Source organism: Mobula birostris, chromosome 6, assembly GCF_030028105.1.
Source record: "Mobula birostris isolate sMobBir1 chromosome 6, sMobBir1.hap1, whole genome shotgun sequence".
Classification (NCBI taxonomy): Eukaryota; Metazoa; Chordata; class Chondrichthyes; order Myliobatiformes; family Myliobatidae; genus Mobula; species Mobula birostris.
Window position 1 is genome coordinate 43964456 of NC_092375.1, and position 27217 is coordinate 43991672.

The following is a 27217-nucleotide window of genomic DNA, read 5'->3' on the forward strand; positions in this document are numbered from 1 at the left end:
ATGCTGGAAGTCCAGAATTCCTTGTGATTTATAAAATGCACTGTGACCTGGGAGTCTATTCAGCTCGAATTTATATCGTGACCTAAGAGTTCACGAGTCAAGTTCATCCACTTTGATCAGTAACAAAATCTATTATTACATAGGTATTTTCCTTCTATTTTACTCTCTCTGCATCCTGTTGGTTGTGTGTAGAAAATTCTTTAAGTATTCTATAAAAGCCAGATAGCTTGGCTGTAAACAGGCCAGATTGAGTTTATACTTGAGCAGATTCTAGGTCAGGGATTTCCCTTGTGATGGTGAAAACATTTCATGATCCTGTCATTCATTTAACAACCGGCTCCATGTATCCATGGTGTCAATTATGGACAGCAGCAGTAGTTCAGGCTCATCCATGGGACGAAATTCGATGGCAATATATTCAGAATGAACTTGAGCATTGCTTGAGAGTCTTCAGGAGTTGAATTACAGATACAAGAACACAGCTGCAGTCCTTTTCTTCAGGGCTGTTTTCATAGAAACCAATGGCTGGTTCTCTCAATGTCCTTGGATTTTTTCAACCTGTCTTTCACAGCCTGAATGTCAATCTCAGTGATATGAAATATGGTTTGCAAAGTAAGTTCACTGTATCTTTCCTGCATTGGTGTTCTTTGACATTTTGTTTTAGCTCCAGTTACAGTATTCAGTGCCTACTTAACATTGTTCCCTGGTTCTAAGTGTTCACTAAGCTGCTTCTCCCGTGAGGAACATATGTGATTCCATTTCAAAGTGGCTTATTGTAACTATCAAATAATGGAGATGATGATCAGATTCTGATGTATTTTTCTTTATTCATTTATATGATGAAGGCATTAGTGACAAAGATCAACGTTTACTGCAACACTAACTACTTTTGAAAAGGTACTCTTCTAGTTAGGGTTTATGCTGGTAAAAAGAGATTGTAGGCAAGATCATCATCCAGAAAACTGCACAATGGATTTATGGGCATTTGTGTATACATGCTCAGTCTACAACATTAAGGATGTACTTATGTACTGCTCTCTAAAGCAAGAAAATCTCAGTGCCTGCTTCAGATATTGAACATTCCAGAAACTAGACTTTGCAATGATAATACAGGAGGAATTAAATCATCAGGGTGGTGTGCAACCTGCCTTTTCAAAATTCCCTCTCTTAATACATGAGGGTTTTGCATTTGGACCTGGAGATTTTCATGTAATTGAAGACATTAATCAAAATAACACCTGATCCTTGTATTAATCATTTCACAATCCTATTCAATTAATTAATTCAATTATTTTTATTAATCACTTAAATACAGGAAAAGAGGAAAGGAATTAAAATGAAGTAAAATAAAATGCCTCATGTTTGCATCTTTGCAAATAATTGTAGACTGAACTTTCTTCAGTAATAATCGTAGAAACAGTATACAGCATATAGCTATGGCTATGTACACTTGTACATACCACCAAGCAGTATTTTTACTTGAAGACCTAACAGTCTTCAGATATACACAAATCACAATACTTGCTTCACAGAGTTGGTTCCAACCCGAAAAATTTACCCCACTTTAGAGACCACTCACTGACCATGATTCAAATGAGTGGTCTTCCTGAAAATCTATCACCTCTTCCAGTTTTGTTTTCATCTACCAGAGATATAAAATCACATTGCTCTAATTTTGGTTAATTACAGTCACTTATAGTAGGAACACTACAGCACAGAGACATGTCCTTCAGCCTATCTAGACCAGACCAATTTATTCTGTCTAGTCCCATCAATGTGCCATGGCCCTCCGTGCACCTCCCATCTATACACATATACAAAATTCACCTAAATATTGAAACCAAACCTACATCTACCAATTCCACTAGCAGTGGTAATTCCTTAATCCCTTACTCCAATGCTGCAACAACACCTCTAAGGGTCTTACTATGTGACCATAAAATCCAGCAAGAAAACTAGTTTTAGTTCAACCTTAACATATATTGGATTAGCCATTTTGATTAACAAAGCTGCAAATGTTTTTAAACCAAAAAACCAGAAATAAGAAAACAGTAAGTCAAATAATATCACTGAGCAGAGAGGCATATCCAGCCATCCCTATTAAGGTTCCAAAACCGGAAAAAATAACAAACTAAGCAGAGAGTGGAGAGAAGGGAGGGGCAGACAGGGTGGAGAGAAGGAAGGGGCAGGCAGGGTGGAGAGGAGGGAGGGGCAGGCAGGGTGGAGAGAAAGGGAGGGGCAGGCAGGGTGGAGAGAAGGGAGGGACAGGCAGGGTGGAGAGGAGGGAGGGGCAGGCAGGGTGGAGTGGAATGTCCATGGTAGGTTGGAGACAAAAGTTGCTCACGTAACAACTAACTTTTTAAAAAGGGCTGTTGGAGACAAAAAGGAAGTAAGTTGAATCAGTAAGATCCCAGCTGCAGAGAGAAAGGGTAAGTAAGGTTGGCCAGGGTTAAAATCTCTTCCTTTAATGTATCAAAAGAAGTAGTAACTGGTGGGAGAAATTCAACTTATGATCTGTAGACCACAAGTTCTCTGCATGTTGCTCTTTGCCTGTCTGAAATTCAAGCATCATTAAAACGGACAAGCTCCAGAGTATGAAGAGTTTACAGTCATCCCTCAGTATCCGCAGGGGACTGGTTCCAGGACCACACTACCCCCCCCCCCCACCCCAGCTAGCCATCCCTTACTAGCCTTAAACTCCTTCCTCTCACTCACTACACAAGTAGCAAAACAAACTAGACACAGAGTAAACAGTGCACAACTGAGTGCTGGACAGAGACTGAGGATCTGTGAAATGGCAGGAGGCTACAGCAGGGTATGCCCACATATCACTTCATTCACGTGGATTCGCATAATGCTCGGTGCGCAGCAAATTCAAATTTTGCTTTTTGGAACTTCCTGGAATTTTTTTCGAGTATTTTCAATCCACGGTTGGTTGAGTCCGCGTATGCGGAACCTGTGGATACGGAGGGCCGAATGTACTCTGAATCAAGTTTAGGTAAAAGATGGACATTCCTTGTTACATTTCTCCCTTGTTACATTTCCCCCAAATTCAGCCTTAGATACATCCAACCACCGAAAGGATTTATTATAGTTAAGAAGCAATAAACTTTGGAAGTTTTGCTGCGAGCGTATGACTGTTTCGAGAAACACATCTTTTCAATTATAAATCTGATGGCTTCTCTCCATTATCCACACGGATAAGGTGTTTTCCATCTGAAAATACAAATGGGAACAAAAGTCAACATTTATTCTGCTAATACTGTGTATACATCAGCAGGGCTATCATAATGAAATAATCTTAAATTGATTGTAATTCTGTATCTTTTATTTAGCCTTAGATTATTTCATATTCAGGTTTAAAATAAGCATTGATCATTCTAAAACACAGTACAACAATTGCACTCAATTTTACACTGTGCACTTCCTCAGTTTTCTGCATTCCTACCAACAAAATCGTTACCTTACCTGAAAATTCTCAGTGATGGAAACCACTTGGTTAGTGAAAACCAGAAAACAGTTGTCAGTCATTCTGCATTACTAACAATTTCTAAAGTTTCTCATGATCTACAACCAGATAATTGTGCCAAATTTAGTCAATCCATCTCTGCAGTACTGTATTCAAGTGGAATTATTTTCCCAAAATAGGTTCATTTGTATTTACTCAAAGTTCTATATATGCTTAATTTAATGTACCAAGTCAAAATGGTGCCAAGCAATGATGTCTGTCAAGTTGTGGCTCAGACTTATTCCTTTGAGGCTAAGGAATGGTTTTGGGGACATTGAGCAATTACAGGTCAGGTTTGGGTTTCGGGGCATAGATGCCGGGGAGATAAAGGTTAGGGCCTGTAAATGAAGAGTGAGGGCAGGAGTTGGTGGTCATAGTCCAGGCTGAAGCACTGAGGATGAAGATCAGCTATCCCCATGGTCAAGGACTGTGGTTGGCTGGTCCCAAAGATGTAGGGTTGGTGACCCTCCCAGGCCGCCAAGCCCTGGGTTCGGAAGTCCATGCGAGTCTGGAGGTCTATGCTCAGAGTTGAACATCCCATGTGATTGGTCAACCCTGGGGTCAACACCAAAGGTCAAAGAGCAAAATCAGCGAGTTCAAAAATTGGGGCGTGAAGGTTGAAGCCCTGAAATTTGAAGCCCCTTGATCAGTGTGTTCGGAAGTTGCTGGCTCAACATTCGTGAGTCTAGGCTAGGGACTAGGGTTAGAGGCACAATGTCTATGCCTGCTGAGTGTTCGAGGCCAAGGACTGGGGTCAAAGGCTCAGAGGTGGCCAGTCCTGGGGTTGGAGGGGGGTGTGTGTGTGTGTGTGTGTATTGATAGGTGAGAAAGGGACTTCTCTTGCTGTGTTTTTTTGCTTTGTTGTTGGTGTTGTTGCTTGGGTTGTTCTGCTGATCATAGTGAACATACTATATTGGTGCCGGAATGTGTGGCAACACTTGTGGGCTGCCCCAACACAACCTTGGGTCGTGTTGGTTGTTAACACAAACGACAAATTTCATTGTATGCTTCGATGTACATGTGATAAATAAATTAATCTGAATCTGAATGTACTTCTTGTTTCTTGATGTTCCTCCTCCAAAACTGTTAGAGCGTGCAACAGTTTAATCTCAGCATGCAAAAAAATCTAGTTTTTAAATTATAATTAGAAATAACAAATAAGCTTTCTAACTCAATACAAAATAAAAAGAGCAAGTGCCAGAAATGTGCTGCAGATCAGAAAAGTGGAAAAAGGATTAATATATAATTGTGAAGACCCTTTGTTGGAACTGGAGAAGGGGAGAACACAGTTTGGTGTCAAGGTATGGGATAAGTGACAGAGGGATGAACAGAACAAAGGGAGTATATAGGGTAAGAGGAGCCCAGGGTAAGATGATTCAATGGGTGCAGTTAGGAAGAGATAACAAAGTCTTCTGCTCAAAATAACCCAATGCATGATTAGGGAGCAACACTTCATCTTCTATCTGGGCATGTGCCGACTCAAAATTGAATCCTACCACTTTGGGTAACACACTTTATCCATGTAAAATCAGGCCAGGTGGCTCTGGGATATTGGTTCATTTTCTTTTGTCTGTCCATAAGCCTGACCTAGGCTTGTTCTATTGGATGGCATCTCCTTTGTGTTCTCACATTCCAACGGCTCCCATATTGTAGCTTTTATGCCATTTTCTTTGTTTTTGTTCCAACCAATACTGGGTAACAGAACACCTTCAATAGCAGCATTATAACCAAATTCCTATGATTATCTAATTGTGAACTTGTAGTGATGCTCATTGAAGCTGCACTTATTGCGCTAGCATACCCTCATGATTCACAAGAATGATGTCCTAAAAAATGTTTTCTCTTTAGGTCACGCTAAGAGCTTCATAAAGCCTGAACCATAGTTAAATTTACAAAGTGTGCTTCTGTCAATCATGTTCACCCGCCAGAAATGGAAGGCAGCGTCCAGACTGCTATGTGGGAAACTGGAAAAGAACAAAAACTGAGTGTGTAACAGAGGCATGTTCAGCAATGGTAAAAGCTGGAATACCTGTGAATGAATGAGGATGGTCATTTCGGACAAATCAAGTTACAACACTGGAAAATGACATTGCAATATTAACCTACAAGTGCAAATTCCAACAGAAAGTCTGGTTACAAATTCCTGATGTAATGCAATGCAATGTAACCTGGAAACAATCACTAATATACTCAGCACAAAATTAAATCTATGTTCAATAACACTGTGCTGTTTTTCTAATGATTTACTTGAACTTAAGCCAGCTCTGCACTGACTTTAAATAACTATTGTAATTAAACATTAATCCAGTTACTTGTGAAATTGTCAAGAATTCTCCCAAAACTATCACTTAATTCTTAATAAGCATTATTTAATTTGCCCTTTTCTTAACATTTCAAGCTGGGCTTTAATTTCTGATTTAAAAATCTATGGAATGCAATTTCTAGTGATTGTACTAAAAGGTTATGATTAAATAACACAACATTACTTAAAATATTTCCAGATTTCCTCTATTTTCAGCCTTGCTCAGTTTCTACACTTTTGTTCTTCCTTTGTTTCTCCTTGTACAATGGGTTCCATTAATTGGGGCACATCACGATCAGTACATTTTAGCCCAATTAACCTGCTGCCCCAATTAGCCGAGGTTTCATGGAAATCATTAAAAAGGTGTAAAAAACACAAACTGAGTAACAAATTATGTATTTAACTGAAATATGGAACAAATTGGAAGACTACCAATGCTACTACAGTACTATAAAACTCTGTATTGGTTCTTAATAGTTATCAACAGAGGAATTCATTCAGTGTATGCAATGAACAAAATCAGTGCGGACACCTACTGCAGATGATGAACTGCCTTCATACAATGTTTTTGCTGAATGGATACTCCAAATCTTCATTTGCATTGTAACATTCAAGATGACTGCCCATACCTTCAAATTCTCAGTAGTTCCTAACTTGTTGAAGTAATGAAATAATTTCATTTTTCACTCCCACCATTTCTTGCTTGACACCTCACTGATCAAAATAGTTCTGAATTGCCTGACTGCTTATTTCTTGACAACTATCAGTGACAAAAATCACTGATTTTTGAACACAAACACACAAAACTGATGCTATTTAAAAACAGTTCACCCTTAAGCATGATGTAGCGTCTAACAACCACACAAGTGCTAGTTAGAACCTGTTCAGCAAGTCTCCTGTCCTAATTAAGGGGCATGGTGTCACAAATAAACAAAGGGTACCTGGCTATTTTCTCAATTAGTTTTTGCTCTTAATAGTTGTCCTAAATAAACAGCTGCCCTAGTTAACTGAAAGCCCAATTAACTAGAATCCACTGTATAATTTTATAAGATGTACTGATATACTTACTGCTTATTATGTTCATTTAACACTTTCAAAAGTAACAATTTTAGAAATAAACCTACCTGAGAATATCACTCGAGTCTGCGTAGGCTTGACCATCCATTGATGAGTCATGGAGCAGATATAGTGATTCATCTTATCAATTACTTTCAAATCATTTGTCACGTTGAAATATCCATCACTTTCCCTCAATTTTATTTCATTATGCACTGCCAATGCATTCCCAAGCTGGTCCCTCCACGTAACTTCTGGAGCAGGGTACCACCCTGAAGACCGGCATGACAGCACATCTGAATCGGAATCCCAGAAAACATGGATGCCATCTGTACTAGCTACCAAGATAAAAGTAACACAAATTACAGCTAGTCAACAAGAACACAAATCACACAGAAATGCTTCAATACAAAATGTTACAGTTTTTAGAAAAGCAATAACCCTCTGCAAAATTATATATTTAAGATATTCCCTATACTTTGCTGATAATCAAGATCTGTATATTCTGGAGAAAATAAATATCTATTGGAATGAGTTGAAAGTTACCCAAAATGTGCAACAAAATAAGACAATGGTCTGACTCCTTTCCATTGGCTTACTTTGTTTTCATAAACACATTGTTCCGTGAGCATCGTAGGTACATAAAGTTTATAAATAAATAAGATGGCACTTTTTCTACATTGATTCCACATGCATTCTCAGGCAGATTTTCTTGATAGAGGAATTAAGTTTAAATAAACTGGGCTGCAATTGAAAATAACCTGCACATCTTAGCTTCCTTCTTATAACAAATGAAGCAAAGACTGAGCAAGCACCTTCATTGGTGAATAATCCTCCAAACTCTTTTCTTCTGTGCTGTGCTGAAGTGATCCGATGCATTCAGCACACACAGGAAAATAATAATCTTGCCAAGTAAGTATGCAGATACCAGTTTAGAATAACATTAAGCTATACTTCATCCCTTGTAATAGTTTAAATGAATGAAATTGAGCTTTCAACATTCACCTGGGCCAACTTGGAAGATTCACTTGTCAGGTCCTACTGAAGAAACTGACCATGAGTTATCAGAAAACAACAGGAATTCTGCAGATGCTGGAAATTCAAGCAACACACATCAAAGTTGCTGGTGAACGCAGCAGGCCAGGCAGCATCTCTAGGAAGACGTCAGGACGTCCTGACGAAGGGTCTCGGCCTGAAACGTCGACTGCACCTCTTCCTAGAGATGCTGCCTGGCCTGCTGCGTTCACCAGCAACTTTGATGTGTGTTGCATGAGTTATCAGAAGAGTGTTCGATGTATTTGAGCCAGGATCACTCACAAGATGTTCAAGGAACATTTCATCAATTTTTTTTTTAAGACTCCTCGTCAAGTAGCCATACTAAATAGCCAGTTCAAATAGAAATGGAAGTTATACAATATACAAATCAGTAATAGTCACTAGATGCAGTGCCAGGGAATAGTTGGTGCCATGTGGGTTCCAGTCAAACCAAACAGTGAATTCTGCAATCACCATTCCTTCGGGACTAGAGACTAGCAATAGTTGTTCTATAAAAGGCTGTTATGTAATGGTGTTATAAATAAATTTAATAGCTACTGGGCAGAACTCCATCTTTGTCGTCACTTCATATCTGATCTGGTACTGCTATAATATTAAATACTGCATTTTCACACCTTTAGCTAGAAGCCTTAGCTATTCGTATATTGTTTAACAGTTTTGGTTTTCCATCCATTGCCATCAAACCAAAATATAGTTCTATTTTTACTCATAAAACTATTTCTAAGTGTGTTTTTCTTGTAGAAATGCTACTAATGCCAAGGTATCAGGGAAGAGTCATAAGCTTTACAGAATTATGTGATTGTTCTTATACCGTTCAGTCTATGGGGAAATGTTTGTCACTTTATTACCTAAAGATGATAGGGTGTAATTTCTGCAAAGGTCTCTCCACTTTGCCCTCAGCTGCGGTAGAGAGCCTGGGATTTGGCATATTTACCATCATTGCCCATCAACTTAATTGAATGAAGAAATGAATGAAAATAACTGAAGACTAGTTTACAGATGGTAAAGACCTCAAGAGGAGGCAGAGAAGAATCATACACGTGCTATTTCAGAAGATGACCGTAGATGGTTCAGTATTGTCTTTGGTCTTCACAGTTGCCTTCTCATCAAGGATGGTGATATTCATGATGTATGATGTAAAACTACAAAGACTTTCACTTATCTCAGAAACAGGCCATTCAGCCCCACTGGTCCATGCTGACCAATATGCTCCCTCCAAGCTAAACCAGTTTTGTCTTTGGTCCATAAACTTCTAAACCTTTCCAATCTGTGCACCTGTCCAACTGTTTCTGAAGAGATATAACTGTGTTCTATCAAGTGATAACTTAATACTGTCTGTAGCATATGACCTAGCCCACATTCCTATATTGTATTTTCACCTGATGGATGTTTCCTTTTGAGCTCTACCTAATAATATTCTGGGATGTCCATATACATCACTCACTGAACATAGGTTGGTCCTTAGGTTAAAATACAATGTTACTGATTCTGATGGAACATAATCCTAGCACTCTGAAAGCTGGCAGTGCTTACAACTGGGCAGATTTGAACTGTGGTAACACAAACAAGAGACAATCTGCACATGCTGGAAATCCAAGCATCGCACACACAATGCTGGAGGAACTCAGCAGGCCAGGCAGCATCTATGGGAAAGAGAAAAAAAAGAGTACAGTTGACACTTTGGGCCCAGGACCTTCATCAGGATTGAAGGGTCTGGCCCCAAAACGTCGACTAGGTGCTGCCTGGCCTGCTGGGTTTCACCAGCATTTTGTGTGTGTTGCTTGAACTGTACTAAGGCTGCCCAATTTAATGTTATAGAACTACGGAACATGCAACATAATTGTATCCTCAATCTGAACACAGGGCTTTGTCACCAACAGCTTATAAACTGTATCAGCAACAAATAGACTGGTTAGAGGAAGGTCAGGTGGGTTGCTCACTTGACCTGCAAAAGATCTAGTAACTATGTCTGTCAGGACTTGATTAGCTCTGTCAGCTATGATGCCACTGCATCAGTCTAGATGATAAGACCCGTAAGATATAGGAGCAGAAATAGGACATCAAGTCAGCTCCGCCATTCCATCATAGCACATCCATTTCCCAGTATCCCTTCATGCCCTGACTAATCTATCAACCTCTACCTTGACTATACCCAATGATGGCATTGATAAACTCAGGAAAAATGTGTTTTACTGCTACAAGTGATGTTTTTTTTAATTGCCAGAGCCTAACAGCAGAGTGCTGCTACTTTTTCCAACACTGTGCAATTGAAAATTGATTTAACAAGGAGTAAATTGCATTTGGTACTATTTCCAGGAAAAACCACGCTGACCTTCAACTGATAATTCTGGCCAAGTCACCCTATTTCAAATTCAGAGACTTGGTTACAATGAGCTTTAATGCAACACAATGCTTTAATATTTTTAGGCTGCTGTCTTCTGTAAAAGGTAGTGTTAATCAGTAAAACATACCCTTTTATTTCTTGCCACTATTGTCATTACAATTTAAAAAAATGAAACTAAAGTGTATTTCACCCTCACTGAGAGCAGAGCAAGATATGTGGCATACCCCAAACAGGCAGATGAACAACTGCTTTTCCATATCCACCATCAGTGCTAACAAACAACATGTAATCTCCTTCATCCCAAAGATTAACATTCTTCAATGTAAGAAATGCTTTGCCGTTATTGATTGAATTTTCATCAACTTGAATTCTTTTTGAGTAGTTGGCATGCTGGTTGCTGAAATCACTTTTACTTTCTTTGTACTCATATAAAATTTCAGAGCCAGGATTCTTCTCCCATTTCACTGCTGGAGTACATTGGCCATTGCAATCAAATGAACACTCGAAGGTGACAGATCCTCCAATTTCTGCAGCTGGTTTCTGCTCACACTCAACTCTGAATGCACCTGAATAAAGGATAGAAATAATGTAGTTATAAACAAAACCTTCTCGAAAAAAAATTTCAAATGTTCACTTACGTTTCAGCTGACCAGCTTTTCTATTGTTAACACAGGTCTGAAAAAGGTATATTTTTCCACTTACAAATTGCTTTCAGAAAATTCCTTGCCTGATATTCATCTCACTTTAAGAACTTGGGCAATGGACGAGGATGATCTGCAGAATTTTCCAGTTTCTCCAATTTGATTGATTCCATTTATCTTTAAAAAGTTAATTGTATCCATCCAACACCTTCTTGTCTAAATATTAGTCTGTACTTTGCTGGGTTTTAACATTACACTGTTGCACTCACATTTATAATTTACAGGATGTTTTCTATGCTACAGAAGAACACTGCTCCCAGCAGATCTAACTTGCACAAAATCATCACTCTGCTTGAACAAAAGTTGGATAAGAATTACTACAAAACCTCATGGCATGATTGGAGTCTGATCTGGAAATTCTAGGACTCTACTGACTTTGAGCCTATGTCTTTGTGCTGACAATTTAAAACTTCACCCAATCAGTTTGTCTGAAAAGGGACCACAAATCCACAGTTTCAATTCACTTGGCTGTCCACATCCTTTCGTTTCATTTCTGTCACAGGCTATAATAAAAATCAAACAGGGCAATATTCTGTATTTTCAGTTTGTTAATAACATGGCTTTGCATTGTTGTTATATTTTGCAATTTGTTTTGAGTCATGGCCAGATTTCTTGAGGTATAGTAACATTCCCTATGGGTTTGAGAGTTGGATTCAGAAAGGGTTGAAAAATATGCAGTCTAAGAACATAACCTGTTGTCCTATCAGGTTGGAATGACAATTGACCACTGTTAAAATCCTGATCACTGAATTTTTAGATATTTAGCAATAAAACTAATAATTGTCATGTTAAACTGCTAAGCTTAACAACAAGGATCTCTACCACAGCCTCAATATAAATTGACCCAGTTGATTCCATAAGCTGACAATATGGAAAATAAACTGTTTAAGGTAATGTGGTATTATGATTACAAACTTAACAGTCTATTAGGTAGAAATAAAAGCACAGATCTCTTAAAACTCCAACTGAAATTTTCACACATTAACAAAATTTGAATGCTTGCCCTGGGCCTTTCAATACCAGCTTTGGCAGAATTATGTTGTCACTTACTTATTTGCCTCTTTGGCAAAAATTAAAGGTCTTAGAAATGATCTTCAATATTACTGTATGTGATGATTTTACATCCTCACTGGCCACAGGAGTAATGCCAGGAGATTGGAGTATGACAAATGTTATTCCTTTGTTCAAGGAGAAAGTCATAGGGATGACCCTGGGAATTACAGAGCAGTGATTTTACATCAGTGATGGGCAAACTTTTGGAGAGGATTTATAAGCACTTGGAGAAACACAGCCTAATTAGAGATAATTAGCATGGTTTTGTGAGGAACAGGTCATGCTATATGAGCTTGATTGACTTGTTTGAGTCAGCAACAAAGCTAATTGTTGAAGTTAGAGCAGTGGATGCAGTGTATATGGATTTTAGTACGGAATTCAACAAGATTTCCCATGGTAAGTTCATTCAAAAAGTCAGGAGCATGGGATTCAGGGAATCTTGGCTGCATGGATTTGGAATTGGCTTGTCCACAGAAGGCAGAAGATTGTACATAGAGTGTATCCTGCCTGTAGGTCTGTGACTAATGGTGTTCCACAGGGATCTGATCTGGGACCTCTGCTCTTCAATATTTATAAAAATGACTTAGATGTGGAATTGGAACAGCATGTTAATAAGTTGGTGGTATTGTGCATGGTGTAGAAGGCTGTCACAGGTTACAATGGGAAATTGATACAATGCAAAGCTGGGCTGAGAAGAGGCGGATGAAGTTCAACTTTGGAAGACTGAACTTGAAAGCAAAGTATAAGGTTAATGGCAGGATTCTTGATCGTGTGGAGGAATAGATAGATCTTGTGATCCATATCCATAGATCCTTCAAAGTTGCCACACAAGTTGATAGGATAGCTGAGGAGGTCTATGATGTGTTGGCCTTTGTTAGTCAAGGGACTGAGTTTAAGAAGTGATTAGAGGAAAGTCTAAGGGTATGTCTGAGGTGGTTTTTAATTAAACACAAGAGAATTTTAAGTGCATGGAACGCACTGCCCGGTAGGAGCAGATACATTAGGTATATTTTAGATAGGCATATAGATAAAAGAAAAATGAAGGACAATGTGGGTGAGAAAGGACAGATTAATCTTGGAATAGGTTAAAACGTCAGCACATCATCATGGGCTAATGGGCCTGTACTGTTCTTTGTCCTGTGCTCCATGTTGAGGAAATATAGTCTTGAGTAGCAATGCAGCAATGTGAGGAGGCTACTGAAGCATCTAACATCAACCTCATCCAGAGAATAACTTACCAACAGGAACAAGCAACAAGGAACACACCACAGCTGAGATATACATCATCCTGAAAAGAAATTAACAATTGGTTAGAAGAGAGTAAACTGAGCATTTAAAGCATCTACCAAATGGTCAGAGTAAAATAATAATGTTCAAGTGTAAAATTCTAATATTTGCTTCTGCACATTCATATACAAAAATTATTTAGATATAAGACTATCAGATGTATAGAACATGGAACACAGAAAGGTACAATACAGGAATAAGCCCCTTGGTTCACGATGTCTATGCTGACCATAATACTCACCCAAACTAATCCCATCTACCTGCACATGTTCTGCATCTCTCATTTCCTGCCTGTTCACGTGCCTACCTGAATGCCTCACAAATGTTATTGTATCTGCTTCCACCACTTTACTTGGCAGCATGTTCCAGGCATCTACCACTCTCTTGTGTAAAATATTTTCCTTGTAAATCTCCTTTAAGCTTTCCACCTTGCACCTTAAAGCTACGCCCTCTGTTATTTGTAACTTCAACCCTGGGTCAAGGATTTTCATTATCTATCTATACACGCCTTTCATAACCTTATAGATTTCTATCAGGTTGCCCCTCAGCCCTGATGCTCCAAAGAAAACTATCAAAATTTGTTTAACCTCTCCTGTGGCCCAACCATAGTTTCAGACAACTGCAATATGACTTCCCAACTTTTATACTCAACACCCCAACAGATGAAGGCAAGTATCCCAGGTAACTTCTCTTCTACCCCATTTACTTTCAGGAAGCCATGAATTCGCACCCAAGATCCCTCTCAGACCATGTATATTTTTGTCCACATTATTATATATTACGGATTTGTTTCTAAGTTTGCAGAGGTCAACATGACATCAAAATAAAATGCAATGTAAATATTTCTGAAATATTTCTGACATGCCGCAAGAAAATATTCAAAAGATGGGGCAAAGGCATAAGAATGAACTCTGGGGGCAGTTGGCTCATCCATCTACAAGTTCTGCTCTATCTGCATAGACTGGAATGAAGCTTGTATCCATTGGGCAAGTGTAGGGACTGCAACTCTTCAAACACTAACTCCTGGATCCTCACAGCTGTCCCAACTCAGAGGCATACTTTCTTATCCCCTTGACTGATAAAGTATACAGTAATTAACTAAAGGAGTGTGCACTGTTACCAGGAATGCTCTCATTCTCAAGTGCACCATAGGATCAGAATCTCTGATTCCAGCTCATCATCTCCAAACCAAAATTCGTGTAAACGCAGGCAGATGTAGTCTTAGTATACTACAGCTGCAACATGTCACCTCTTACATATATTCATTACCCTAAATATTTTAAATCTATCGTCACTAGTAGCTTACCGAAAAAACCCAATGCAAATATACACAGTGCTTTTCATTAAGTTCAGAGATTTAAAGTCCATAATATCTGTACTGTACCAATATATATACCCGGCTTCACTCAACTAACTCTAGCTGGTTACTCAGTCAGTTTGGAGACTTATTTGCCTTGCTTTATATTACCATGATTTGAAACTAAAAAATTAAGAGAATTGAATTGTAAAATTCACTAAAACATTTTAAAATAAAGCAAAACTCATCTAACTCACGAAAAGATGTAATAGATAAAGCAGTAATGAAATGTTATGGTTAAAATGATCTGCACTCCATACCCCACTCCCTTCACAACAACTTAAAATGCATACAGGTGTCCGCTGCTTTTCGAACGTTCGCTTTACGAAACCTCGCTGTTACGAAAGACCTTTATCAGTTACCTGTTTTCGCTAACAGAAGGTGTTTTCACTGTTACGAAGAAAGGCAGCGCGCGCCCCGAACAGCAAAGCTCCTCTCCCGGAACTGCATTCTAGCCGGCTTTGCTTAAACACGTGCCTCTGAGCAGCCATTAGCAAGATGAGTTCTAAGGTATCGGAAAAGCCTAAAAGAGCTTGTAAGGGTGTTACACTTAGCGTAAAACTAGACATAATTAAGCGTTTCGATCGTGGTGAAAAAAGTAAGAACAAAGTGAGTTTGGCTTGTGGAAGTTGACGAAGATGATGATAAAGAGGTTTGGCATCCCATGAGCAAAAACAGATAGATGAAGAGCCGATGCAATTGGAAGAGGAAAGGAAAATAATCGAAACCACATGCAGTAGCGAATGGACCGAAAGTGAAGTTGTCCAGGAACTGAATGTGAGCAACCGCATGAGATTTTCGCCAAAATGATTGCAGAATAGTACAACTTTAATTTTGAAAGGGTATGTCGGTTTAGGGCATATTTGCAGGACGGTTTTGAGTGCTTACAAAGAACTGTATGATAGTAAAATGCATGAGGCTAAGCAGTCAAGCATGCCATCGTTTTTCAAGCCTTCCACATCAGCCACAGCAGACGATGAACCTCAAACTTCGACATCGAGGCAAGCAGACATAGTAGAAGAGGACCTGCCTGCCCTGATGGAAACAGACAACGATGAGCTGTCAACCCAGTATCCCACCACCCCAACCACCAGGCCGTGGACCGATACATTGCCGCAGGGAATGCAGCGGTAGCCGGGACGCACCCAGCACATCTTTAAGAAAAAGACCGAAATAAACAAGCTTTAGGTGCTGCCCGGCACGTAAGTGTCGGCCCAGATCAGAGGCCATTGTCAATTACGCTGCCTCTGATCTGGGCTGACATTTACGTGCCGGGCAGCACCTAATTAATTAGCTTGTTTATTTCGGCTTTTTTCTTAAAGATGTGCTGGTGCGTCCCAGCTACAGCTGCATTCTCTGCGGATCGGTATCAGTTCGCTGCCCGGAGGTTGGGGATCACTGCACCACCCCAACCTCCGACGACTCAGCCTAACACACAATCATCAGTGTGCTCGGCGCTGTCTTCTCGATTCCGGTAAGTGATACTGCACTGTACATACATTATTTCTACTTTATATAGGCTGTGTATTTTTTAAGTGTTATTTGGTATGATTTGGCAGCTTCATAGCTTAAGGGTTACTGGAGAGAGTGTTTCTGCCAAGAGCGCTTGCACCATGTTTCTGCCGAGAGCACTTGCATGAGATTTTCGCTATGGAGAACAGTGCGGCAATGATTGTAGAAAAGTATTTCTACCTTATATAGGCTGTGTATCTACCATATCATTCCTGCTTTTACTATATGTTACTGTTATTTTAGGTTTCATGTGTTATTTGGCATGATTAGGTAGGTTATTTTCTGGGTCTGCAAACGCTCACAAATTTTTCCCATATAAATAAATGGTAATTGCTTCTTCACTTTACAACATTCCAGCTTATGAACCGTCTCATAGGAACACTCTACCTTTGGATGGCGGGGGAAACATGTACTGTTATGTTTTATAACTCTAAAACATAAAAACTAATTGAAACAAGGGAATCCAAAATAATGTACCTGAAGTGTATCTTTGTGTTTACTTTAAGTGAAGCATGCACATATCACATGGTGGCATGATGACGTATACTAGTTACATACCTTTACATACAACTGGAAATAAATTACTTAAGCAAAGAATGATTTATCAACATGTTACTCAAATATTACTGAAATATTAAATACTCAACACATACTTTATAACTTCTCCACCACTATTGTTGGCCAAATCAAAGATTCTGATGAATTTTAGAGAGACTGAAAATCTGGTTGAGTCACGAGAGCCCTGCTGGCAGCTGATGGAGTATCAACATTTTAGATTACTCCTACCCTTTTTACCTTATTGTCTCCTACCAGTGTTTTTTTTGAAACCTTATTATAATACTTTAATACTGCTTTACTATGGCTGGGAAAAGAGCAAAAGCTTCTGCAAAAGAAAGAGAAACAGAAGACGAATCCCCAGTCACTTTGGAATCAATCAGTGACTTCCTTAAACGGCAAAAATCTGAATTCTCCAAGGAGTTTCAACAGCTTAATGGCAAATTGGATACAATCCAACAAACTTTAACTGAGCACGAGAACCAAATTCAGGAAAATACTGCAAAACTGGTGACATTTGAAGAGGATGTTGAAGATACATCTAACCTCTGCGAAGAGTTATCCTTAACCAATGAAAAAATTATGAAAAGGATTATCAGTCTAGAAAATAGAAACAGGAGAAATAACTTGCGAATTCTAGGTCTTCAATCAATTGAAGGCACTGACCCTACAAAGTTCTTTGCAAACTTTCTGAAAAAGCTACTCCCTGTTCTACTGACTTCTGAGTTGAAGCTTGATCAAGCTTTTCACTCGCCGACTTCGAAGCCATTGTCGTCGGCTGCGAGACCCAGGTCGGTCACTCTAAGTTTTCATGAATTTCATAATAAAGACCTTTTAATTCGCCATACCCGTCGACAAGGAATGATTGACTTCCATGGTTACAAGGTCAGATTTGTGGAAGATTATTCGCCTGAAGTTACGGCTGATCATATGAAATGTAAAGAAGTTATGTCGGAATTTTATAATAAAGGATTTGCACCTTATGAAGGAGGAGAAGGTGGAGGCGCGACGCAGCTCGCAGCAGCCACTCCGGTGAATGATATCTGTGCACAATCCTGATTTGATGGAGACAGACGTGACAGCACCGAGGAACATCCGGTGAAACTACTGAAATGCCTGTTTCACTGCTGTTCGCTGCTACCGTGTGATCCAGAATCCCCAGAGGGGAAGGCCCCGAGTCCTCGGATTTGCTTGTTGCTCGGCGGCCAGGGCGGGGTTGAAGCACTCGGCAGAGATGGTGCTCGGTGTCGGAAGGCTGGTTGGAGGCTCGAAGTTTTTGGACGGACTCAGAATTGGCTGCAGTCCGGTGCTTCCAACGCATCAGCAAGTTTGCAGCGCTTGGAGGCAGGGAGAGTTTCTCCCTTCTACCCTCAGCATGAGATGATGGGGCTATCGGGACTTGAGCCATTTTTTTTTACCATGCCCATGGTCTGCTCTTCATCAAATTACGGTATTGCTTTGCACTGTTGTAACTATATGTTATAATTATGTTAGTTTTGGTTTGTCCTGTGTTTCTGTGATATCTCTCTGGAGCAACATTGTATCATTTTTTAATGCATGCATTTCTAAATGACAATAAACGAGGACTGAGTGTCCTCATAATCTAATCTAATCTAAACCATCCCTTCTGTTTCCCACCCATCTGAGTATTGATTTGAAGAAAACAGATTGCGAAAAAGAATAAAGTTGGTTGAAAACGCAAAGGAGTTTCTGAAGGATGAAGCCTAAAACTGTTATATTTCTTATTTGATCAATTTTCTCCTCTGTTAATATGAATTTGAAATAAGGTTTCAATAAGCCTATGTTTTGGTTGTTCGTATATTGTTTTTTGTTGCATTTTTTTAATACTTTTTTATTATATCCCTTTTTGAGGCTTTATTTTAATACAGCTTTCTTTGAATTTGTTTAAACTAATCCTTTTATATTTCTGAATTCTGAGTTATTTTTCTTTGTATGTTGTGTCTTGGTAGGGACATATTTGACCTTGTAGGATCGGAGTTTCTGTCAACAGGATTTTTTGGGGAGGGAACTTAGTTGTTAGCTCGCTGATTGTCTATTGGTCAGCTTTCTTGCTTTGGGTGGGGGAGGGAGTAGGGCCTATTTCTCTCTGGGAGCTGTGTTGGGTCGGTTATATGACTGCCTCTTTGACTACCTTACCTTACGGTTTGCTTTCTAGTTTTTATAACTTATGGCCAGATATTTTAATTACATAATGATTTCTATTTAAAATGGTTCAAAATACTAACTTATTTAGTTTGAATATGAAAGGGCTGAATCATCCCATTAAACAGAACAAAGTGTTTGCTTATATTAAAAAATTAAAAGCACCCATTATTTTCTTACAAAAAACACACATACGCAACTGTGATAGCTTACATTTGTTTACTCGGTGGAAGGGTATGCAGTTCCACTCTTCGTTTGATGGAAAATCACGTGAAGTTTTGATTTTTGTAGATAATAGCTTCCTTTGTTCAGCATACAGTTGTTTTGGATCCTAATGGTCGATTTGTTATTGTATCAGGGAGTTTAGACAGTAAATTGATTGTTTGCCAGATTTGTGTACTTACTGTCTTGTGATGGGAGGAGATTTTACCTGCTGGTTAGATCCAGTATTAGATCACTCATCTGTCAAACCAGCCACACTTAATAAATCAGCTTTGTTTATCCAACCCTTTCTAACTAAATGTGGTATAGTTGATGTTTGGCATTTTCTTCATCCGACGGACAGGGAGTATTCTTTTTTCTCTCATGCCCATCATTCTTATACCAGGATTGATTATTTTTTTATTGACAGTCAAATGATTCCATTGGTTCAATCGATCGAAAATAAAGAGATTGCTATTTCTGACCACTCTCCTGTACTTCTATCTTTAAATCTCCCTGGTTCTATCCCTATGAGTAGATTTTGGCGATTTAATTTAACTCTGCTATCCAATGAGGACTTTTTAAAACTTATGGAAAATCAAATTACTCTTTTTTTTTGAAGAAAATACTTTGGAAGAGACGTCTTGTCTTATTATATGGGATACTTTTAAAGCATATATCCAGGGTCAAATTATGTCTTATACTGCAAATATCATTATAAAAGCTAACAAAGAGAGAAACGAACTAGCTATTCAGTTAAAACTGGACCATAAATATGCTTCGATACCCGACCCTGAAACATATAAGAGACGTATTGAAACCAAAACTAAATATGATCTTCTTTTAACCCATCCTATTGAAAGCCAGCTTATAAAAGATAGAAGTCAATTTTATATTCACGGAGATAAAACTGGTAAGCTACCGGTTAATCAATTGAAGCCATTTTTAGCCAAGTGGCAAATTAAAGAAATACCTAAAATTAATGGGGACATTAGTGAGAGTAAGAGTTCAGCACGGACTAGAAGGGCCGAGATGGCCTGTTTCCATGCTGTAATTGTTATATGGTTATACGACAACTGACCACTTTGAAATTAATGACACTTTGAGGGAATTTTATTTCAAAATGTATAGTTCTGACTCTGTTAAGGATAATATTGCAATGAATAATTTTTTAGATCAAGTGAATATTCCTAATCTTTCAATAGATGATCGTAGGCAATTGGATTAACCCATTTCCCAGGAGGAAATTGCTCAGGCTATTCGAGAATTGCATTCTGGGAAATCCCCAGGATCCGATGGATTCTCTGCAGAGTTTTATAAGGCTTTTTCCTCCCTTATACCACATTTATGTTCTACCCTTACAGATTCCTTTAAGGTAGGAAGATTACCGCAGTCCTTTTTACAAAGCTTCCATTTCGCTTCTTCTCAAAAAGAATAAGAATCCTACTGAATGTTCTTCGTATAGACCTATCTCTTTACTCAGTTTTGATAACTAAAATTTTATCTAGTGTTGGATCGCAGACTTGAAAATATTTTATCTTCTATAGTTTCGGATGATCAGACAAGATTTATTAAAAAGCGATATTCCAATTTTAATATATGGCCTTTGTTAAATGTTATGCATTCTCCATCTAAGGAAATATCGGAATGTGTGATATCTTTGGATGCAGAGATGGCCTTTGACAGAGTTGAATAGAATTTACATCCTTAGAAAAAAGTAATTTTGGACCTAATTTTATTCATTGGATTAAATTACTTTATTTATCTCCCTCCGCTCGGGTCCTTACTAATCTTCAGAATTCTAAACCCCTTAAACTCCACTGTGGAACTAGACAAAGTTGTCCTTTGAGCCCTCTGCTTTCTGATTTGGTATTAGAACCCTTAGCAATTGCTTTTCAAGTGTCTAAAGAGATTACTGGTATTTTAAGGAGAGGTACTATCCATAAAGTGTCGCTCTATGCTGATGACTTATTGCTTTTTCTATCTAATGTTATAACCTCCTTACCATTTGTGTTTCGTTTACTGACTAATTTTAGTCAGTTCTCAGGACATAAACTAAATTTACATAAAAGTAAACTGTTTCCTTTAAACAATTTAATACCAACTAATATTAACCTTCCTTTTAAAATTTAACAAAAACAATTTATGTATTTAGGAGTAACAATTACTAAGAAATATAAAGACTTATTAAAGGAAAATTTTTTAACTTTATTGAATTAAGTTAAAAAAGCACTTTCTAGTTGGTCGCCTCTCTATCTATCATTGATTGGCCAAATTAATTCTATTAAAATGAATATCTTACCTAAATTTATATACCTCTTTTCAAGCTGTGCCTGTTTTTATTCCTAAAACTTTTTTTGACTCTTTGGATTCAATTCTTTCTTCTTATAAATGGAAGAATACCAAACCTCTTATAAATAAAGCTCACCTTCAAAAAAAAACAAACAGAATGGTGGCTTTGCCTTACCCAACTTTAGCTTATATTATTGGGCAATTAATATACAAAATATTACGTTCTAGATATATTACATTAACCATGAGAATTGCCCTATATGGGTTTCTTTGGAAGTCAAGTCTATTACGAAATTTTCCATTATTTCTTTACTTGGATCCTCACTTCCTTTATCTTTAAATAAGCTAACTGACAATCTGGTGGTCAAACATACTTTGAGGATTTGGTTACAGTTCAGAAAACATTTTGGTTTATTGAGATTCTCCCTCTCGAGCCTCATCTTTTCTAATTGTTTTTTAAACCATCTTTAATTGACTTATCTTTCAAAGAATGGGATAGATAGGGTATTAAACGATTTTAGCATTTGTTTGATGGAGAGAATCTCTTCTTTTTTGCAACTTTCAACGAAATTTAACCTTCGCAATACCCACTTTTTTCAATATTTACAGCTTAGAGATTTTTAAAGATCTCAATTATATACATTTCCTACAAGTCCAGATAAGGATAATAGATACAATTTTTAATCTGAAACCCTTTGACAACGGTTCAATATCTTACATTTATGGTCTGCTATTGGGACTGAAAAAGGCCTATTTAGACAAAATTAAAGGAGACTGGGAAAAGGATTTACAGATTTTCAAATCTGAAGAGAGCTGAAGATTATTTTAAAATTGATTAATTTTTCATCATTATGTGCTCGTCATTTTCTATTACAATGCAAAGTGGTACATAGAGTTCATATGTCTAAAGACAAGCTCTCTCGTTTCTACGCAAATATTTCCCCTTACTGTGACAGATGTACTAATGGAATGGCCACACTAATTCATACGTTTTGGACATGTCTGAGCCTTGAAAAATTTTGGAAAGATGTATTTCAAACTTTTTCTGTACTCTTCAATGTTACTTTTAAGCCCAATCCTTTGACTGCCATGTTTGGTATTGTCAAGGATAGCGCGACAAAACTGAAGCCATCTAATTTGCGGGTATTGGCCTTTATGTCTCTTATGGCCAGGAGGGTGATCTTGCTCAAGTGGAAGGAGACTGCCCCGCCCACTCATGCTCAATGGTTATCTGATGTTATGTTATGCCTTGATATAGAGAAGATTCATTGTTCGATTTCTGGTTCAAAACGTGATTTTCTAATGTTATGGGGACCCTTTCTGAGTTATTTTCATAATCTTTGAACTGTTATTAAAGTATGGATCTGAGCCATTATATTATTATTATAATATTAATTGTAAAGGTATCTCTTTTTTTCCTTCTCTTTTTTTTTAACCAACCAGCACATTTTGGTGGTGGGGGTAGATTTTTGTTAATAAAATACAATTATTTTACCTTATTTCATTTCATAATTCAATTTTTTTTCTACGATTGATTTGGAATATGGGATACTGTGTTTTAAATGTAATGCAATTTATATTACTTATTTGTATCCTAATGAATTTTGTATTTGTATTTATGCAATTTATATAATATTAATTAAAATATAGAAAGAGAAAATCCAGTTAAGTGATGCCAAAACACTAGTCCCTCACTCAGCGTCAGCAAAACCTAAGAGCTGATTATCATCTGCAGGAGGATGAAGCTCATTCCGGGAATGGAAGTGGAGAAGGCAGTAGCTTTAAATTTCTTGGCGCTGATATATCAGAGAATATTTCCTGGAACCAGCAACTAAGTGTTATCACAAAGAAGGCACAACAGTGCCCTTACTTTCTTAGAAGTTTATGCATTCCTGGCATGTCACAAAGAATTCCGACAATCTTCTACAGATGCACAGTATAAAGTATCCAAACTAGTTGCATCATGGCTCAGCATGGAAAGTTGTCCCCGGGAATGGTGAAGGTTACAGAAAGTAGTGGATACAGCCCAGTCCATCACAGTCAAAGCCCTTCCCACCATTGAGGATATTTACATGGAATGCTGCGACAAGAAAATAGCATCCATCATTAAAGACCCCCACCAAATGGGCCAGTCTCTTTTCTATACTACCGCTGGGCAGGAGGTACAGAAGCTTAGGCTCCCAGGGACAGTTATTACCCTACTACCATCAGACTCCTGTTCCAGAAAGGATAATTTCAATCACCCCGACTCTGAACTGATTCTATGACTTACAGACTCACTTTCAAGGATCCTTTACAACTCATTTTTATGTGCACAATTCATCATTTGCACATTAGCTGTCAGTTGTTTGTCACTTTGTCTACTCATGAATAATTTTTCATAAAATTCTACTTTGAATTGATTTGAATTATTTAAATGATACATCCGTCCCGCAACACAAGGGAGTAAAAATCTTCCGTCACAATGTCTAATGGCTTGTAGAAAGAAGCTGTTCCGTAGCCTGTTGGTCCTGGCTTCAATGTTGCGGTACCATTTACCAGACAGAAGCAGCTGAAACAGTTTATGGCTGGGGGTGAGTGGTGTCTCCGATTATCTTCCAAGCCTTCTTTATGCACCTACTGTTATAAATGTCCTCAATGGAGGGAAGTTCACATCCACAGATGCACTAGGCTGTCCGTACCACTCTGCATGCAGTACCCAGCGATCAAGGGTGGTGCAGTTCCCATACCAGGCGGTGGTGGAGCCAGACAGAATGCTCTCAATGGGGCCCCTGTAGAAGGTCTTGAGGATTTGGGGGCTCATGCCGAACTTTTTCAGTCGCCTGAGGTGGAAGAGACGCTGCTGTGCTGTTGTTGGCACACAGCCAGTGTGTACATTCCAGATGAGATCATTGGTGATGTGAATACTGAGGAACTTGAAACTACTCACCCTCTCAACCACAGTCCCATTGGTATCTCCATTCCTCTTGTAATCCACGATCAGCTGTTTTGTTTTTGTTTGGTACGTCTTTTTTCCCCTGTAAACACCTTTAAGAAAAAGTAATCTCAAGGTAGTATTTGGTAACATATAGTATGTATCAGTCCTGAAGAAGGGTCTCGGCCCAAAACATCAATTGTTTACTCTCTTCCACAGATGCCGCCTGACCTGCTAAGTTCCTCCAGCACTTAGTGAGTGTTGCTAGGGTAACATATAGGTACTTTGATAACTTCACTTTGACTTTGATCTCTGGAAGGAGATGGACAGTTGATATTTCAGGTCAACACTTGTTATCTGGATCCTTCAATCCAATGAATGGTCTTGACTCGAAACATCGACTGTCCATTTCCCTGCACAAATACTACCTGATCCACTGTGATCCGGCAGTTTGACCATACATAGAAGCAGAAGTCGGACATTCAACCAATTAAGTCTGCTCTGCCATTTCATCATGACTAATTTATTATCCCTCTCAATCACATTCCCATGCCTTCTCCTCATAACATCTGACACCTTGACTCAACCCATCTCCATTTTAAACATAATGACTTGGCCTCCATAGCCACCTGTGGCAATAGATTCCACAGATTCATTTTCCCTCTGGCTAAAGAAATTTCTCTACATCTCTGTTCTAAATGGACGTCCCTTTATTCTGAGGCTGGGACCTCTAGTCCTAGGCTCACTCACGAAAGGAAACATCCTCTCCAATTCCACTCTAAGCCTTTCAATATTTAATAGCTTTCAATGAGATCTCCCCCTCAATCTTCTAAAGTCCAGCAAGTACATGCTCCTCATATGTTAACCCTTTCATTCCCAGAATCATTCCCATGAACCTCCTCTGGAGGAGCACATCTTTTCTTGGATAAGGGGCCCAAAACTGCTCACAATACTCAAAGACCAGTCTGACCAATGCTTTATAAAGCCTCAGGATCACATCTTTTCTCTTATATTCTAGTCCTCTCCAGATGAATGCAAACATTGTATTCGCCTTCCTTATCACCAACTCACCCTGCAAGTTAACCTTGAGGGAATCCTGCAGCACTCCCAAGTCCCACTGCACCTCTGATTTTTGAATTTTCTCCCCATTTACAAAATAGTCTACGCTTTTATTCCTTCTACCAATGTGCATGACCGTACACTATATTCCATCTATTCTAGCAACTTTTATGTGTGTTGCTATATTCCATCTGCCACTTTTTTGCTCATTGTCCCAAACTGTCTGTCCTTCTGTAGACTCCCTACTTCCTCAACACTATCTGCCCTTGCACTAATCTTCGTATCATCCGCAGTCTTCGCCACAAAGCCATCAATTTCATCATCCAAATCATTGCAATAACATAAAAAGAAGCAGTCCCGATACCGACCCCTGCAGAGCATCGCTAGTCACCAGCTGCCAACCAGAGCAGGCCTCCTTTCTGCCAACTCTTTGCCTCCTGCCAGTCAGCCAATCATCTATTCATGCTAGTATCTTTCTTGTAATACCATGGACTCTTATGTCTAATAGTAAGTGTTCCTTATGAAAGCCAGAGCAAAACAATGATTGAAAACTGAGTTGAACATAAGAAACACTAAAAGTGATTCCAACACATTTTCACTTTTAAATCTTACATCCTGTATACTAAGCGTTTAGGAATTCTACACATGGGTATTAAGGAGGCCAAAAAACTATTAGAAGAAATTGCTTCTAAACAAAATGTCTTTGCTGCAATTGGCATTAGATGCTCTCAATTGTCCACAACATGAGATTTCAACCTTTGACTCCGTACATCGAATAACCCGAAGTGCATAATCATATTCTTTATCTAAGTACCAAGTGCAGAAAATCTGGCTAGAAAGATTAACATAAATTGCTGCTATTGTGTTTATAAAATATGTGAAGCTCTCAAACTCCTTTACCAAAAAAAAATTCAAAACGGAGACATTATGTTAACTTTATGTGGAAAACGTTGCTTTTACCACACGTGGGAGAACTGTTCTGGGGACCACATGAAAACATCCAGACAGTAAAGAAAATGTTCAAAAACTTAATTATACAGTACCAGGGCGATTTGGTTTCACACTGAGGAAAGGCCATTACTACAAAAACTGTATACCAACTTAACGAAAGCCTCAAAAATATTTTTAAGATTAAGAGTTATCTAAAAATAATTGACTATAAATATCAAGCCATCAAATATTCAAGATCGTCATCCTCCCTAACTAAGATGGGGGGTTGGGCCAAGGGCCTCCGCCATAATGTACTTCCATACTTTCCACCGCCAAAATCAATGTTCAAACCTTTTAAAATCTCTCACATAAAAGTAGATGTTATAAACACTCAGAAGGTCATCGTGGAAAGAGAAAATTAGGGCACATTTCTGGTCGGCAACCTGAAATATTAACTCTGCTACACACATCAAAGTTGCTGGTGAACGCAGCAGGCCAGGCAGCATCTCTAGGAAGAGGTACAGTCGACGTTTCGGGCCGAGACCCTTCGTTAACTCTGCTTCTCTCTCCATGGATGCGACCTGATCTGCTGCGTGTTTCCAATATTTTTCCGATTTGTTACATCTCCGGTATCTGCGGACATTTCTGCTCTTCTATAATCTCTCAACGCCTTGTTAGTACCTATTCCCAATAAAGCACGAACAATATATCGCATTATCACGATCAATAATCTTAGTAGACCTCGTAATATTAAATAGATCAAACATGCTTTCAGCTAGAATAATAACCTGCAAAATATCCTCAAAAACGTAGAATTTACATGTACCTTAGCAGAAAACCCGGTTTAGTCCCGGTCCTACGATCTTCTCAAAACCCCTTTTGCGGTAAAGCGTCTAACCTCTGAACACAAACAAGAAAAAAAACTAG

General features: G+C 38.6%; 1 protein-coding gene across 2 annotated transcripts; it reads right to left on the minus strand.

Moving 5' to 3' along the window:
- Positions 1-807: 807 nt before the first annotated feature.
- Positions 808-27216, minus strand: LOC140198999 (V-set domain-containing T-cell activation inhibitor 1-like). 2 transcript variants are annotated; one of them, XM_072260367.1, is made up of 6 exons: positions 27117-27216; positions 24317-24414; positions 13259-13308; positions 10491-10832; positions 6935-7204; positions 808-3216 (listed from the first exon to the last, which is right to left on the minus strand). In XM_072260367.1, exons 2-6 carry the CDS (start codon positions 24346-24348, stop codon positions 3164-3166), a joined length of 747 nt encoding a protein of 248 aa, XP_072116468.1. In that variant the 5' UTR covers positions 24349-24414; positions 27117-27216; the 3' UTR covers positions 808-3163. The 2 variants fall into 2 exon arrangements, with proteins under 2 accessions (XP_072116468.1, XP_072116469.1); XM_072260368.1 differs by lacking the exon at positions 24317-24414 and having other exon boundaries at positions 27117-27212.
- Position 27217: the final 1 nt, after the last annotated feature.

Excerpts from the sequence above, each read along its gene's own strand:
- LOC140198999 (XM_072260367.1), bottom strand. The coding sequence starts at position 24,348 with ATGGAGATACCAATGGGACTGTGGTTGAGAGG. Across the intron at positions 13,309-24,316 it reads ATGGGACTGTGGTTGAGAGG|GATGATGTATATCTCAGCTG; the intron begins GTGAGTAGTTTC and ends ATTTCTTTTCAG. Across the intron at positions 7,205-10,490 it reads TGTTCATCTGCCTGTTTGGG|CTAGTACAGATGGCATCCAT; the intron begins GTATGCCACATA and ends TTATCTTGGTAG.